At 41.6% G+C, this 16,925-nt stretch overlaps 1 protein-coding gene across 1 annotated transcript in view; it reads right to left on the bottom strand.

The window, feature by feature from the left end:
* Positions 1–1,477: 1,477 nt before the first annotated feature.
* The window catches only part of SWAP70 (switching B cell complex subunit SWAP70), a 60,825-nt gene continuing 45,377 nt past the window's right edge, over positions 1,478–16,925 (bottom strand). The window contains exon 12 of the mRNA XM_044425796.1: positions 1,478–2,181. Coding sequence (XP_044281731.1) covers positions 2,144–2,181 — 38 coding nt within the window. The 3' untranslated portion in view covers positions 1,478–2,143. The remainder of the gene's footprint in view (positions 2,182–16,925) is intronic.

Genomic DNA, 16,925 nt, shown 5'->3' with positions numbered 1-16,925 from the left:
AAGTGTTTGTTTGCTGAACCCATCAGAATTAAATTGTAAACCTAGCTAGAAAAGTTCCAGAGTTAAGCTGTGTTTTTAGTTTTAATAGCACTCTCTGTTCCAAGATTATTTTTCTTCTTCCCTACCCCCCATTCACTCCAAATTTCAATTATTGACTTCAAAGCTCCAAATCCTAATATTTTCCAGCCTTTCCAAATTCTGAAGAAGGGAGTAAATGAGATTCATAATTTCAGCATTTGTGTCATTCAAAGATGTTGGAACAGTAAAGACAAGTCTGACTCCCCCTGACTCCCTCCCTGACTCCATCATTTCTCATTAGGTCCCGTTGTCATGCAATCTAACATAGCTATCCAGATTCAGTTTTATAAGACCAGAGAGGGCAGTATAAGGCACAATTTATTTGTTTACCTTGGAAAGCCCTTGTTCCCTGTCATTTACGAGCTCTGGAAGAGGCTAATAGATACAAACTGCAAAAACCCACTTCATTGTTCGTGCAGATATAACAATCCAGCAGGTCTTTATTCACACACAGCAATACCTATTTCCTATAGTACTTCTATTTGCAATTTCCAGTACAAATATTGAAGAATCAGATTGTGCAATGCTATGGTGTCAGTGTAAGGGAACTGATCGTTTGAAAGTTAACCAGCAACTATATCCACACTTGCAGAAATCTGCCCATCTGTGTCAGCACAAATGTGCAGCTGATGCTAGCTAAATGATACAAGCCAAGGAGCGTAATACAGTGTTGAAGATATTTATAAGAAAAAAGCTCCTCAACTTTAGAAGTGGATGATTTAGAGCAGAGAAGTAATGAAGAAAACAGATCCTGCCCGGTGCTTTTCCACTGCAAATTTACCCCATCCACTTTAGATTTCCACAGAGTTGAACAGGCAGGCTTACCTTGTCACTCCTGTACCCCAAACAGCTCCCTCCCAAAAGTGTTTTTCTGAAGAAAGGAAGAAAAAGACATCATCCTTTTTTTGTTTGTTTTGTTTTTGTTAAATGAGTTTCTGTGCAACGTTTTGTTAGTCTTTGACTTGCAAGGTCATTCACTTCTCCGTTAACATTCCCAGTTTTCCCTGTGGAGTGGGATCTGCAAGTTGGATGCAAAGCCAGCACAATAAGAAATGCAGTTTAATTTGTTGCATTGCAGTTCTTGAGCCAAAGAGATGTTGTGCATCATCATCAGAAAGTACAAATAAAGTGTAAGCATTCTAAGATGTAGACACAGCCCAAGAATGTAACTTGTCCCCCAGTTTGTAAAGTTATTCACTTTTACTGATTTTTGCCACCAGAGCCAGTGTGGCATAGTGGTTAAGAGCATGGGTCTGGGACTCAGGCGATCTGGGTTCTAGTCCCCGCTCAGCCATGGAGCCAACTGGGTGACTTTGGGCCAGTCACAGACTCTCAGCCCAACCTACCTCAAAGGGTTGTTGTTGTGGGGATAAGATGGAGGAGGAGAATGATGTAAGCTGCCTTGAGCCCTTTGTAGGAAAAAGGCAGGATATAAATCAGAAAATAAAAAAGTATTAGAACTACATTCTTTCTATCAAAATCTTCTTTTGGCTGTCACTTTGGCTATAGAAGAACCTGGAAAAGGCTACTGAGTTCCATATCAAGATGTCTGATGGCTTCCTTCTGAGCATTTGAGGAGTAATTGCATCTCCCTTCCATCCTTTACTTATTTATTTATTTATTAGGGGTATTTCTAACCCATCCTCTACGGTTCATCTCTAGACAGCTTACAATATAAAACACCTAATAGATACATCATAGTAACACATGACTGGGGATAAAAACATAATTAAAATGTTTAAACTTTAAAATATTGGGTAAATAAAAATGACTTGACCTTACACCAAAATGCATATAACGTCGGCACCAGGCAAACCTCTCTGGGGACAGCATTATACTCTGACAAATTATATTCATTATACCCATTATATTCAGACAAATGCTCAGCATGTAGAGGGATGCAGCAATTCTTGTCACTTTATCAGCATGTTAGTCCCCAACTCTTCCTGGAATGGCCAGTCCATGGATCACAACAGGTTCTTTTGAAGGGATTCTTTGAGCTTCTCTATGCGAGGCATTTATGATCCCTCACTCATGGAAGTGTGCAGGCCTTTTCATGAAGTCATCATTCTCCAGGGCCTTTCCTATGTTTTCCAGCCATTTCTGCGCAGGGTTTTAGAAAAAGGAAAGTTGGGTATTACATTTCAAACAGGAAGAAAAGCCTCCTCAAATGTTGCAAATCTGCTATTCTACAGTTATGCCACAGTGCCACCTTGTGGTTAGTTAATAGAACAAGGCAAGAGAAATACAAACCCTGAGAGGAAAAAATAATGTAAAAGAAGCATGTTTCCTTCTGCAATCAAAACAAAAGAAGCCTCATTAAAGCCTTTTCTACTTGGGTTAAACCTCTCAAGTAAAGAAGCACTTCACACATGTTGCTGTCTCATTTAAGGACAGCAAGGCAGAGAGGGAATCTACAGGTTTTAAGTTCCAAGCCGACAGATTTTCCGAAAAGACATAAGACTTGGCATATCTCTTTCATGAAATTAGCACTCCTGATGTTGGCATGTTTGGATATGAAAATGACACCAATTCTATGACAGTGCTGCAGAAAGAGACTCTGTGAACTGAGGATCTGGTGTGCCTTGGCACTCACAACGAATTCCGATGATGTGCCCCATGATATTTAGAACCTGGATCACGCCCGCCTGTTTGTGTGCTGCTAGTAAGCTTCCCAGAAGTATCTGGCTGGCTAATCCTGGCCACAGCATGCTAACCTGGTTTGGTCAGTACTAGGAAGATGACTGTGTTCTCATTTCTTCAGTGTGAGGGAAGAAATTATTTTCGAAAGACCTGACAAGGGAACTACTCTTGCTTCTTTAAAAAAAATTTTTAAAAATGGAGCTGGCTGGCAGAATTGTTAAAAAGCTTCTGGTTGTCAAAAGCAGTATTTGCCCTATGAAGTTACTACTGTTATTTTGGATCTAGGACTGCTGTAAATCACAGCACTGTGGGTGCTTGCTTCTCTTCTAGGAAAGGACAACTATGCAGAGTTTGCTTCTGCTCTGTTTCTAATTTTTCTAACATTAAGTTCATTCTGTCCTGTTCCTGTTTGTAATATTATTTTCTAAAAGTCTGCACAGAAAAGTCTGCATTCCCATGTGTATTTTTCCTAGTACACACATTTTAATGTATTTTTCCTAATGTATGCATGCTTGCAAGTGATTTTCCCTACTATAATTGATTTTTGTGCACATGCTTCCCTACTATATGCAATTTTACTCACATGTTTTGATTTGCAAAGTGCATTACAAAATTTGGAAAAGTGTGGCTATTGCTGTCTGTGTAACTGTGCTCTGGTTTGTGTTTAGATTCAGGAGGTATGAGTATAAAAAATCGCATTAAAATGTGAACCAGATGATTTTTTTCACCCGTGCTTGTTTTCTCTGACTGTCTACTGATCATATAGTTACTTGGCAATCATGTTCCTGGCGTTTTATGTATCAGCAACAAGGAACTTTGCAGATTTCCTCTTTGGGATGAAAAGTGCACTGAGATACTTCCAGATGATGATTTTTATGGCACCATCATCCTGCCTCACTCAAAGTCAGCAGGGTTCCAGAGAAGTGCTATTAAGAACAAGACAGAGCAGAATGCCTTCTCACTGGTACCACTGGGAGCCCTCCATCTGAAAGTACCCAAAGAAGCTGGTCAAAAATAGGGGCAGAGAGAAGTAAAATCCTGAATAGTAAAATAAACATTGCAAGGAATCAGTCTCTGAAATTTACTGGAATAGCAAACTGAACTTAGTCTAGCTGAACTTTGAAGAACCATGAATTGTGGATGGAAGAGTAGCAGAACACGAGCTTATCCTCCAAATGAATCAGTTTCCTCCAGTGCAGTTGTATATATGCCCACCCAGAGGTAAGTCTCATAGAGTTCAGTGGTGCTTAGTCCCAGTACAGTGGCTCTAGGATTGCCGCCTAAGAAAGGTATGCTGTGAGTACTGCATGATTGCATAGTCAGTATTCATCATAAAACTGGGTTTGACTTCTTATTTGGACCTGAAAGACATATGCAGAACATTGGCTAACTTGAACTGAGCTTCAGAACTTGCTACCTGGCTCCAGCCCTGAGCCATTGGAAAGAAGACTGCTATTGCTTCTCCAGCTGAGAAGTTAGCCTACAGCTAACCTGGGTTGCCTCTTCACTGTGTCTCATACCATTGTCACCATGTCTCATAGAGGTGGTGCGGAATTTGCAAATGCGAAGGGAGAAGCTGGAAGAGGCAAGGCAGACTGTTTCTGCTTTTAAAATGTGCGGCTAGAGAAGGTGAGCAGATATTTCCCTGTCTGCCCAGACAACCTAAGAAATACATGGCTGGCAAGCAAAAACAGATTGCTGTTAGCATAGTTTTACAATGCAGATTCAGTCAACAGCTTGGAGGTACAACTTGGATAAACGTCTCAACCTGTTAAGTCTTGTAGCTGCAATGTGCGATTCACATTTCAATTTTCTCCTTTACATGCTCAGAGAGGAGCCAGCTTGGTGAAATATTTTTGGGGTGAGTAGGTTTCTTTTTTAATGCAGGTAGCTTATCTAGCAGAGTGTAATCCGGAGTCTTTCCTTTCTGAATGTTAATTCTTTTTCAGTTATCCTCAAAGAGAGGGGTATGTGTAACCTGAAGTGCAAGATTATCCTGCTGTGAATAAAATCTCTTTTATTAATAATTACCTTGCTGCTGTGATTGAAATGTAAGCAGCTGCTCTTCATTAATTGTCTTGGATCCCTCTGCAAAAGCTTTCAATTCCTGTGATGTAATGGCAAAAAAAGTTGGCTCCTACCTAACCTTCCACCCACAAGGTCTAAATATGGAGCATGGCAAATCTCTGCAGATTCCAGAGACAGGCTACGCTTAAGACGTGCTCCAGCCTCAAGCCCCACTTGATTGCACCAAACAACAAAAGAAATGTGGTTTTCGGGAGGGAGGTGTAATGAGGATAATAAATATGACTCAGATGCACATGTTGGCTATGTAAACACTTGATGTTGGCTATCTCTTTATGGCACCAAGATGAAGCCAAGGCAAATAAAATTGTTTTGAGTAAATACTACATTTCTAGAGCATGAATAAGTTTTTCTCTTACAGCCAGTGTGTCACTAATGGGAATAAGAAATCAGTACCAAAAGGAACTAGCAATAACTAAACCATCTCTCCCTCCTCCAGATCGTCTACAGCCAAAGCTGTTTGTTTGGATTCATCTGCAAGGGTATTATCAGAGTTGATTCTGAGCAGGTCTGACTGAGGCCAGTTGGGAAATGAAATAAAAATAGCAGCTACAGGTCAGGTAGCATCTGCCCTTGGCTTCCCTGAGTGCAACTGCAAGTAGCTTTTCATTAAAAGATATAAACTTCTTTCCTAGCCTGCAAAAATGTACAGAACGTGTCAGAAGTTCTCTCTCTCGCTCTCTCTCTCGCTCTCTCTCGCTCTCTCTCTCTCTCTCACACACACACACACACAGAGCCAGTGCAGCCTCCACAATATAGTGAGAGAGATACTGCTTTCAGCACTAACTACTAAAAAAGGATCCATTAGGGTCTCTCATTTCCACCCAACTGATTAGGAACCTTATGGGACCTAGAAATCTGTTGGCAGGTGAATATTTATGCAGCTGCATAAATTAACAGACTTGGAGAAAAATCTTCTGCATGCTCTCTCTTTTATCCATCTTTCCCTCCCAAGCCTAATCCATTAACCTTCCCCTTTGACTCATTCAGTGCCAACTTTCAGTACATGTTGCGATTAGACCTGCCTCCAGAATGTAAGGAAAACAAGAAACGATTTGCTCTGTAGTAGCAGGTAAGCTATCCTAGGTTACTCTGGGTCATATAAGTACTATAGAATTTACATCATATCTTTCCAAATAACTTAAAAAGGATTGCCTAGCATGGCTTCCAACAACCAAGCCCAAGGCAATCCTATTAATTGACATTGATTACTTTCTTGCTAGCCATCTTGTCTAGAATCTTCTCCGATTTTCATTACTAACTCATTACATCCCACTGTTTTCTGTATTTCCCTGCCATGTTGCTGTTGTTGTTGGACCTAATTTCAAATGTAGTTGCAGTTGCCTTTGCAATGAGGACTAGCAATCCATATTGAAAAATTCCAGGGCTACAACAATGAGAAAAACATTATAGCCTCACAGCTCTCGTTCAGTTATTAATGCACACCAAATTGTACAAGAATTGATGAATGAAGGGGCAATGCTGCTGTCATGGTGAACAAGAAAAAATAAAGACAGATGCTGCAAGAAGGAAGCTTCTAATTAAAATTGTGTGGGCCCTGTGCTAAATACATCTTACGTTTCAGCAAACAATATCGAAGAATCTTGACTATAGGGATGGGCATTCCAGGATAACAGACTGCCGCACAGTACCAATATTTAAATTCCACCTTTAGCTGGTTGTCAGAAAGCAATCACTCCACATTGCTACAGGACCTTAGGCTGCAGTTCTGTAGCCCTTGGGATGGCATCCAAGAGGGCCACAGGATATATTGGATCTTCCTTTCAGAGGGAAGAGACAGAGGCCCCTCCTGAGATGAAGAGACACAACCTTGGTTCCTCCTGCCCCCTGATCCCCTATGGAAAATCCCACATCACTTACCTTCCCACTGTCAGACATCAGACACTGGGTGGTTCGGAATGTGGTGTGGGCAGATTGGGATTCCACCCTCAAACTATATCTGCAACACAGGGGCATTTAATTCAGTGGGTGGATGCTAGCCATGTATCCTCTTTTACAGAGGACTGTCCTTTGTTTTGAAGACAACCTTCATTTAAAGTGCTGTCCAGTCCATGTCCAATGTAAAGAAAGAGAACCATCAGTTGGCAGAGCTGGGCCATGAAGTTGCCCATCAGCAAAACTCAACAGACTGAGCAAGTCACAAAGATCACCTGGTCACAGGAGTATTTGCTATGCTGAGATGGTCGGTATTGCTATTAAAATTATAATGTGCAAATTTGCAGGTATGCATATATGCAGCTTTTATGATAACATTGTTCTTTTTGGTGATGCATTTCCCCTTTTCTAGATTCATAAGCAACAACCTTGCTGTACAGCAGGATTGCTTTCCTGCTATGTGCGAGCATTGTCTGAAACATGGGGAAAATCTCAACAAAAATTCACCATCCAATTTCCCAGTTTGTATGAATGCAAACAGAATGCAACATTTGGTAACTTAAAAAGTCAAAGAATACAGAAGATAACAACAAAATGCAGTCTGTTAATGACTTGTAAATGAGTAAATATGTAATTAAAATAATAAACCCGCACTATGCACATACAATTCCTATCTTTCTTAATTTCATTTCAGCAGTATGTGCATGTTTGGGTGTGTGTTCACATACAAATGCACACATATGGGGTGGGGGATTCATTTTGTTGCTAATATTCTTCATTAACTGGAAGTCTGAGAAAGTCTTTCAATTTATTCCCAGTTACCCCGAGATCAACCAGGAAATCTGGATTCACCTTCTGCCACTCCTGATGTAAGGGACTCCTAGAAAAACTATTGATAAATTAACCTATGGCTATATAGAATATAACTTGGCTTGGCTGAGTGATTGATTGCCTGTCTCACTAGGCACCTGCCCAAGTACTCAAATCTGCAGGAGATTATCCCTTTTGGGGCTGTCATTACCTGCATAGGCCACCTGTCAGGAATGCATGGAATCCATTTCTTTTGTCTCACACCCAAATTGTAGAATGCGCTCTTTCATGACCTAGAATTGCCCCCACTCATGGCTTTCTAAACTGTATAAAGATTTCAATATAGCCTTTCAGAATGTGCAGTTTTTAATGTTTTACTACTTTCATTATTTGAATGGTCCTGTTTTATTATTACAAAGTGCTATTGGTTGAAATTATTATGCACTGCCTTTGCTATTTTTTTAGCAGATTTGTTTTTACATGGCATGAAGTTGTCTTCGACTTAAGGCGGCCCTTTGAACGAAAGCCTCTGAAGTTCCCTGTCCTGCTCAACTCAAGGTTGCGGCTTCCTTTATGAAACTGAGCCATCTCCTAGTTGGTTTTCCACTTCTTCTTCTCCCTTTGACTTTCCCTAGAATTAATCTCCATGGAGTCCTGCCTTGAGAATCCCTTTGCTTAAATGGGAAATTATTGCAGCGGTCCTGCTTTTGCATCTCCTTTCTTAGGGATTTAGATGTATATTAAATGTTTCCAGTTTGTGAGCATTGTTTTGTTTTTCATTTTGGTTCACATATCTTTGTTCCCCCTTCATGGAACATTGCCTTGTCGTGACGAAGGGGCTTGCATAGCTCAATGAAGCTATGAGCCATGCCGTGCAGGGCCACCCAAGACGGACAGGTCATAAGCAGAAAGCGCTGACAAAACGTGATCCACTGGAGACGGAAATGGCAACCCACTCCAGTATCTTTGCCATGAAAACCCCATGGACAGTACCAAAAAGCAAAGAGATATGACGCCAGAAGATGAGCCCCTCAGGTCAGAAGGTGTCCAATATGCTACTGGGGAAGAGCGGAGGGCTAGTACTAGTAGCACCAGAAAGAATGAAGTGACTGGGTCAAAGCCGAAAGGACACTCAGTTGCAGATGTACCTGCTGGTGAAAGGAAAGTCCGATGCTGCAAAGAACATTACAGCATAGGAACCTGGAATGTAAGATCGATGAATCAAGGTAAACTGGACATGGTCAAACATGAGATTACAAGACTGAACATCGACCTCTTGGGAATCAATGAACTAAAATGGACAGGAATGGGTGAATTTAATTCAGATGACCATCAGGTATACTACTGCAGGCAAGAATCCCTCAGAAGAATTGGAGTAGCCTTCATAGTCAATAAAAGAGTAGGAAAAGCAGTACTGGCATACAATCTCCAAAACGACAGAAAGATCTCAGTTCAAATCCAAAGCAAACCATTCAACAACACAAAGTTCCAAGTCTATGCCCCAACCACTGATGCTGAAGGGGCTGAAGTTGACTGGATCTATGAAGGCCTACAACACCTTATAGAAATAACACCAAAAAATGATGTCCTTATCATCATGGGGGATTGGAATGCTAAAGTAGGAAGCCAAAGGATAACTGGAATAACAGGCAAGTTTGGCCTTGGAGTACAAAATGAAGCAGGGCACAGGCTGGTAGAATTTTGTCGAGACATAGCAAACACTCTTTTCCAACAACCCAAGAGACTACTGTACACATGGACATCACCAGACGGTCAACACAGAAATCAGACTGACTATGTGCTCTACAGCCAAAGATGGAGAAACTCTATACAGTCAGTTAAAACAAGACCTGGAGCTGACTGTGCCTCAGATCATGAGCTTCTTGTTGCAAAATTTAGGCTTACATTGAAGAAAGTAGGGAAAAGCCCTAGGCCACTCAGGTATGACCTAAATCATATCCCTGATGAATATACAATAGAGGTGACAAATAGATTTAAGGAATTAGATCTGATAGACAGAGTGCCTGAAGAACTATGGATGGAGGTTCACAACATTGTACAAGAGGTAGCATCTAAAACCATCCCAAAAAAAAAGAAATGCAAGAAAGCAAAATGGCTGTCTGTGGAAGCTTTACAAATAGCTGAGGAAAGAAGGGAAGCAAAAGGCAAGGAGAAAGAGAAAGGTACACCCAATTGAATGCAGAATTCCAGAGAATAGCTAGAAGAGATAAGAATGCCTTCGTATATGAACAGTGCAAATAAATAGAAGAAAACAATAGAGTAAGGAGGACCAGAGATCTCTTCAAGAAAATTGGAGATATGAAGGCAACGTTTCATGCAAAGATGGGCATGATAAAGGACAAAATGGCAGGGACCTAACAGAGGCAGAGGAGATTAAGAAGAGGTGGCAAGATTACACAGAACTATACAAGAAAGAGCTTAGTGTCCCTGATAACCACGATGGGATGTTCACTGACCTTGAGCCAGACATCCTGGAATGTGAAGTCGAATGGACCTTAGGAAGTCTGAGCAACAAGAAAGCTAGTGGAGGTACCAGTATTCCAGCTGAGCTATTCAAAATCTTAAAAGACTATGCAGTAAAAGTGCAACACGCAATATGCCAGCAAATTTGGAAAACTCAGCAGTGGCCACAAGATTGGAAAAGGTCAGTTTACATTCCGATCCCAAAGAAGGGCAATGCCAAAGAATGTTCAAGCTACCACACCATTGCACTCATTTCACATGCTAGCAAAGTTCTGCTCAAAATCCTACAAGCTAGGCTCCAGCAGTATGTGGACCGAGAACTACCAGAAGTACAGGCAGGGTTGCAAAGAGGCAGAGGAACTAGAGATCAAATTGCCAACATACGTTGGATCATGGAAAAAGCTTGAGAGTTTCAGAAAAACATCTACTTCTGCTTCATTGACTATGCCAAAGCCTTTGATTGTGTGGATAACAACAAATTGTGGCAAGTTCTTAAAGAGATGGGAGTACCAGACCATCCTATTTGTCTCTTGGGAAACCTGTATGCAGGTCAAGAAGCAACAGTGAGAACTGGACATGGATACTGGTTCAAAATTGAGAAAGTTCAGCAAGGCTGTATAATGTCGCCCTGCCTATTTAACTTATATGCAGAGCACATCATGACTACTCTTTTGAAGGCCAGATACTGAAGATGAAACTCAAATACTCTGGCCCCCTAATGAGAAGGAAGGACTCCCTGGAGAAGAGCCTAATACTGGGAACAATAGATGGCAAAAGAAGAAGGGGACGGCAGAGAATGAGGTGGCTAGATGGAGTCACGCAGTCGGCGTGAGCTTAAACAGACTCCAGGGGATGGTGGAGGACAGGAAGGCCTGGAGGAATGTTGTCCATGGGGTCGTGATGGGTCGTACGCAACTTCACGACTAACAACAACAACATCTTTGTTCAGATTTGGACCAATTCATTCTCTGCTACTTAGAAGATTTCTATTGGTATCCTGTGCATCCCAGGTAATTTATTCCTTCCAAATGCTTTCACTTCAGCCTTCATTTCACTTTCTAATAATGCAGATTCTTGCTCATAGGATTCCTCTTTCAAGGAGTCTGTCATCTTTTTATATCTTTTGTACATACAGAATATATATACAATCAGATACAGATAGAATATACATACTGTCCTAGTCAGATAGTATGTCATCCTGTTTGTCTTTCAGTATTTGTGATCTAGGTTGGAATTGCCCTGTGATTTCTTGAATTTTCTGAAAGAGATCTCTTGTTTTTCTTCTTTTGTCATCCTGTTCTATTTCTTTGCACTGGCCATTGTAATAGTCCCTTTTAGTCCCTAAGGATAGTCACTGAAAGGTGGAATTCAGGATCCTGACCCTTTTCCTGTCATCTTTCGCTTTTGTTTCTCGCTTGCCCTTAGCAATTGTGTTTCTTTAGTCATCCAGCTTTGCTTTTTCTTTCTTTTTGTGGCAGGAATTGTGTTTTCCCATTCTTCCTTAATAATGTCTCTGGTTCTGGCCCTACTTCTGGCCTGCATTCAGTTGAGGTCAGTAATGCAAATCTGTTCTTTATGAGGACTTTCTTTAAGTTGTTTTTGGCACTGTGTTTCTATTAATGACCTTTTCCAGCTTTACTTTGATTTTTTATATTAATAGTTCACAATCACTATCACAATCTGCTCTTGGTCTTGTCTTGCCAGTGAGAATATAGATTCTTCATTTTCTACTACCAATTACACAGTGCATTTGATATATGTACTGGCCATCTGGTAATGTCCATATCTACAGATATCAGACTGGTTGCCTCAAGTATGTATATGCAATAAACAGACAGTTGGCTTCACAGAATTATATGAGTTGTCTTCCTGCTTTGATTCTGAACCTTAAGCCAAATTCTTCCACAATATTGGATTCTGCTTTCATTCTTGCTTTTGCAATCCAGTCCCCTATGATTAACTTCAGGTCTTGTTTTGTGATATTATAAATTTCCTCTTAGATGTTTGCATAAAATTTTTGATACCTTCTTCAGCATCTGCTGTTGGGGCATAGACTTGGAACGATGGTCATGTTGATAGGTTTTCCAAGAATCTTGATTTGCTCAGACTTTGCATTATAGCCCCTTACACCCTGTGCAACGTCTTGCCTCAATAGAACCACTCTCTTCTGAGTTTGATTTTGTCATTTCCAGTTTGCCCACTGTTGAGCAGCAGGGTAGGTGCTACAAAAGAGTAATCTTTGTTCTGCCAAAAACACCTGAAACATGTTTGGATACACACATTTGAAGATAGACAACTGTAGGATGGGGCCCTTAGATGGGGGCAAAATCACTATAGTTCACTGTGACCCTCATCCTTCAGGTCTTGTCTGCTGCCACACAGAGAACCCAGGTGGGCAACGCTGGGAGAGATTTACTTCCCCAGCCTCATCCAACAGGGTGTCCATGATGCAAACTAGGTTGGCACACCCATCTGGCATCAAGTCCTAGATGAATGGGAAAGCAACAGCATCAACACCAAATGGGACAGCAACAGCTTCAGTACCTTCAGCTCAAAGAATTTACCATCAGGGCTGCCAGGTTCTCTGATGCAGGAGATAACACTGGAGAAACCAACACCCTATTATGTTCCCCACCTCCATAATGACCAGCTGTCTCCAGCCACCATATTCCCCTCTGCCCTCAACTGTTCCAAGGCCATTCTCTGTACCCCTGCAGTTCTCTGTGCCTTTTTAAAAGAGAAATTACTGCTCCTATTGCATCTATCCCTGCCTTATCTCCTCTTGCAGTGAACTCAAGGCAGCTTACACAGCTTTCTCCACTCTTATTTTATCCTCACAACAGCATCCCTGTGAGTAGATTAGGCTGAAAGTGAGAAACAGGCTCAAAGAGTTTCATGCAACTGGGCAGCCATCTGAGAGGGATGGTTGAACCTGGAGTCCTGCACTGAGCAGAGGATTGGACCCAATGGCCCTCTTGGCCACTTCTACCAGCAGGTGGTGCAGAATATAGCATTATAGATTAATAACCAGGATCCAGAGGTCCAAACATATAAGACCAGGCCTGGTCTACCTGCATTAGCTGCCTGTATGCTTCTGGTTTCAATTCAAGGTGCTGGTCATAACTTATAAAGCCATACACAACTTAGAACTACAATACCTGTTGAAGCACCTCTCCCAACTTCACCCTATCGAGACACTACACTCAGCTTCAGGGGCCTTCCTTGGGTACCAACCCTTCAAGAGGCTTGAAGGATGGCAACTAGGGAGAGGGCTAGTGGTGGTGATCCCCCATCTTTGGAACAGCCTCCCAAATTTACCATTTTTCAGCACGAGGTTAATGTAGTCCTCTTTGCGGAGGCCTTTGAAGACCTCCTTGGACATTCAGAGCCCTGATACAATTAGCCAGGTGCCTTAAACTCTTGGCTGGGTATTTTTAATTGTCTTTTAATGTTCTTTTAAATTGATTTTTAGTTCTTACTGTTTTATTTATTGCATTTTATTGTTTCTGTACTTCATTGCACACCATCCAGAGAGCTTTGGCTATGGGTAATATAGAAATGAAATAAATGATAACTCTACAATTCTATTGCAGAATCGAGTGGCGACTAGAACCCAGATCTCCTGAGTCCCAGGCCAGTATTTTCTCCATCACACCACTAGTCACCACATGTGTCCCCCACCAGCTGGCAACAATTGAATGTGTGACACTGCAGTAGATAAACAAGGAAGCCCCTGTACAGTTTCTTCCCACAGAACGGTTGGCCCTTCCCCTCATTCACCCCTGAAGTGCCTCCTGCAAAGGGGTGATCCCACTGGTAGTCAATAAACATCATTAATAAAGATTATACCTAAGAAATAGAAGTGTTAGTAAATAACCAGTTTACAAATGCTCAGCTCCCTGTGAGTGATCTAAGGTGGATTTCCCAGCCAGTGAATGGTTCCAAAGAAGAGAACTAAGAAACAGAGGCCTATGCCTATGTTAGCCTCAGCTGGCAGAATCCAAGCAGTAACACTTTCTCATCCTTTGCAGGCTGCCAGCAAGCCATTTCTGCCAGCAGAGATGCTCAAAAACTGTACAAAGAGCAAGCTACTCTTTCCTTTTGCATTGCACTTTACAACTGTAATATGAGGAAGTGTTTTTAAATACTGGAGCTTATAACGAGTTAGCATAGTTGGCTAAACTCTCAAGAACCCTTCTGCTAGAAGAAAGATTGGTGAAATGTGATATTACTAGTACTGAATGAGGTAAACACAGATGATGACATCCTTATTTAAATTTACCATATTTGGAAACGTACGTTCCTTCTGAGATGCCCAACAGTCAATTTTTCACTGGTGTGGCCACTTCTGCCAAAAAAAAAAAAAAAGAGGAAACAAGTCATCAAAACAGAGGACCCCTTTAAAGGGCTCGCTTTTTAAGTATTTGCATACATTTGTCTATCCTAACTTTTATATGCAGATGCAATTTTAGAAAGAATGACTGCACAAGAAATAGAACTATATCTCACTTATCCAAGTGGTACTATTGATGGGCAAAGTCAAGGTTCCCTCCTGCTGCCCCCTCCTTATGGATCTTTATCTAGAAACCAGACTTGGTCTGCACATCTCTTCAAATAGAGGAGTGCCCTCTGTAAACTAGCACACATGTGTTAGGCATGGCTGTACTTAAGGTAGGGTGTCCATTTGTCCACTTTAAACCAGATACGTTTGGGAGTAAACAGTGTATTCATGAAGTTGACCGAGAAGAAAGGTTTGGATATGCCACTCCTTTCTGGATTACCTGTCCCTTTCTGAAGTTTTAAAGCAAGGATACATCTTCTCTCAGAGCAGACCTGCCATTTCATTGACTATATTAGAGAAAAGATACTGTGATATGGTTGAAGGGGAGACTATGCTGTATGTGCCTCAGTCAAGGCAATTCACCCCTTAAAAGTGTGCATGATTTGAAAGTATAAATAGAGGAGAGAGAAAAATTCTGGTTGCAGCATGCTGGGAATTGCAGGCCTATCTCTGTTCAGACCTGCACAGGATTACACGCTTAGCATCTTTCTAAATAATCAAAGCATTTCACATTCAAAGAACAAAGAACAAAGCATTAGTAGCTTTTACAGGGTTACAGATAGCCAGGGCCGTCTTAACGCATGGGCCTGATGGGCACTTGCCTGTGAGCCCCATACTAATCTGTGTATGTTAACCCTTGGAAAATTGGAAAACTTCCAAAATTAACAATAGTTGTCGTAGGGGCCCCAGTACACTGCTTTTCCGGGGGCCCATAATGCTGTTAAGACGGCCCTGATGATAGCCCTTTCTAATGGTCATTATATTCAATACTCTCCTTCACAATACTAAGCACATCTTTTCTACTGTTTATATCACTCACATACTGCTTGCTGAACTCATATTCTGCTTATTCTGCAAAAACAAATTCAGTCACTATGATAATTTACTATTTTAAAAGATGTTTTTGGAAAACGAAAGCTCACTATCACTCTAAAGGAAAAAATCCATACAGCAACATACTTTCTTCCAAACATTTTCATGCGAGGGTCATCGTTCTTCTGTAGGCCACGCCTGCCATCTAGTGCCCCAGAATTGTAGTGCATCCTAAAAAGCAATGGCTTCGAGCATATCCATGCAGGATTAGAACGAAATTCCCCTGCGCTCAAGAAGACTTGCTTAGCGAGGGAGCGTGTTTAGGGTGAGGTTGCATGAAAACCAGTCACCACAACTGTACAAATTGCAACTTGTCGTTTAATCTCCACAGCATGCTGAACCATGTACTGAAGGGCAAAAAAAAAATGGCAAAACAAAATCAATTCCTATTTCTTTTTGCAGTTTTCCCCCACGCCCTTAAGAGGACAGTTGAAATGCAAACAGGGCCAACCTCAGGCAATTTAGTGAGCCATCCAGTGTATTTTTAGATAGGAAAAAAGTCCTCCAACTCTCAGACTACCCCCCCAGCAGAGGACTGCACCCTTCAAGCAGCAGCTTCAGGAAGTTTGGGTGTTTTGAAAGAGCAGCAAATAAATTACTACTGCAGGACATACCTGCCTAGCCAGCATGAAGCCCGGGTTGACCGCTCATGGCATCAACCAATATCAACCTAAACTGAAAAATCACACATAGCCCGAGAATGAACAATCTCCCACCAAATTTCCCAGCCCTACTTCAGGTAGCTCAGTCTCCCAGGTAAGCATGGGAACCACTTGCACTCAAATGCATTAATCAGCACTCCCAGCAGGAATTTCGACCCAGTAGGCAGCTGTCATTGCTACCTGGTCAGCGGAGGTATAAAGGGGACTCCACAATGCGCTAGGGGTTGATTACCATTTTGCTGTGCTCAAACTTTATTATGGAGAATAAAGCAGTTTTGTATCTCTTATCTTTGTCGTGCTTCATTGGGTGAAGCATACCAAGTCTGGACCCCCTGGGTCCATCATTACTTATAGATTCATAGAGTAGCAGGGTTGGAAGGAGCCAAGAAGGCCATCATGTCCAATCCCCTGCTGTTGAAGGATGCCAAGTTACATCATCCCACTCAGATAACTCCAGTTTCTTCTTGAATGTCTCCAGTGTGGAAGAGCACATGACCTGTCATATTCACAGTCAGGAAATTCTTCCTTGTATCTAGGCCGCACCTGGTGTACTATAGTTTAAGTTCATTGTTCTATGGTCTACCCTCTGAAATGAGTGAGGTCTTTTCATTTTTCTTTGTGAGAGTGTTTCAGGTACTTTAGAGTGTAATCATATGTCCTCATAGTCTTCTTTTCTAAAGGTTGAACAGGCCCAGTTTGTTCAGCCTCTCATCATAAGACTTTGTTTCCAGGCCCTGGATCATATTTGTTCCCCTCCTCTGACTTCTCCCCAGAGTTTCAGAATCTTTTTAAAGCATGGGTGCCCAAAACTGAACACAGTATTTCAAGTGATG

Source organism: Varanus komodoensis, unplaced genomic scaffold, assembly GCF_004798865.1.
Source record: "Varanus komodoensis strain SLA01 unplaced genomic scaffold, ASM479886v1 scaffold16, whole genome shotgun sequence".
NCBI classification, from domain to species: Eukaryota; Metazoa; Chordata; class Lepidosauria; order Squamata; family Varanidae; genus Varanus; species Varanus komodoensis.
This window is presented reverse-complemented; position numbering and strand designations above follow the sequence as displayed.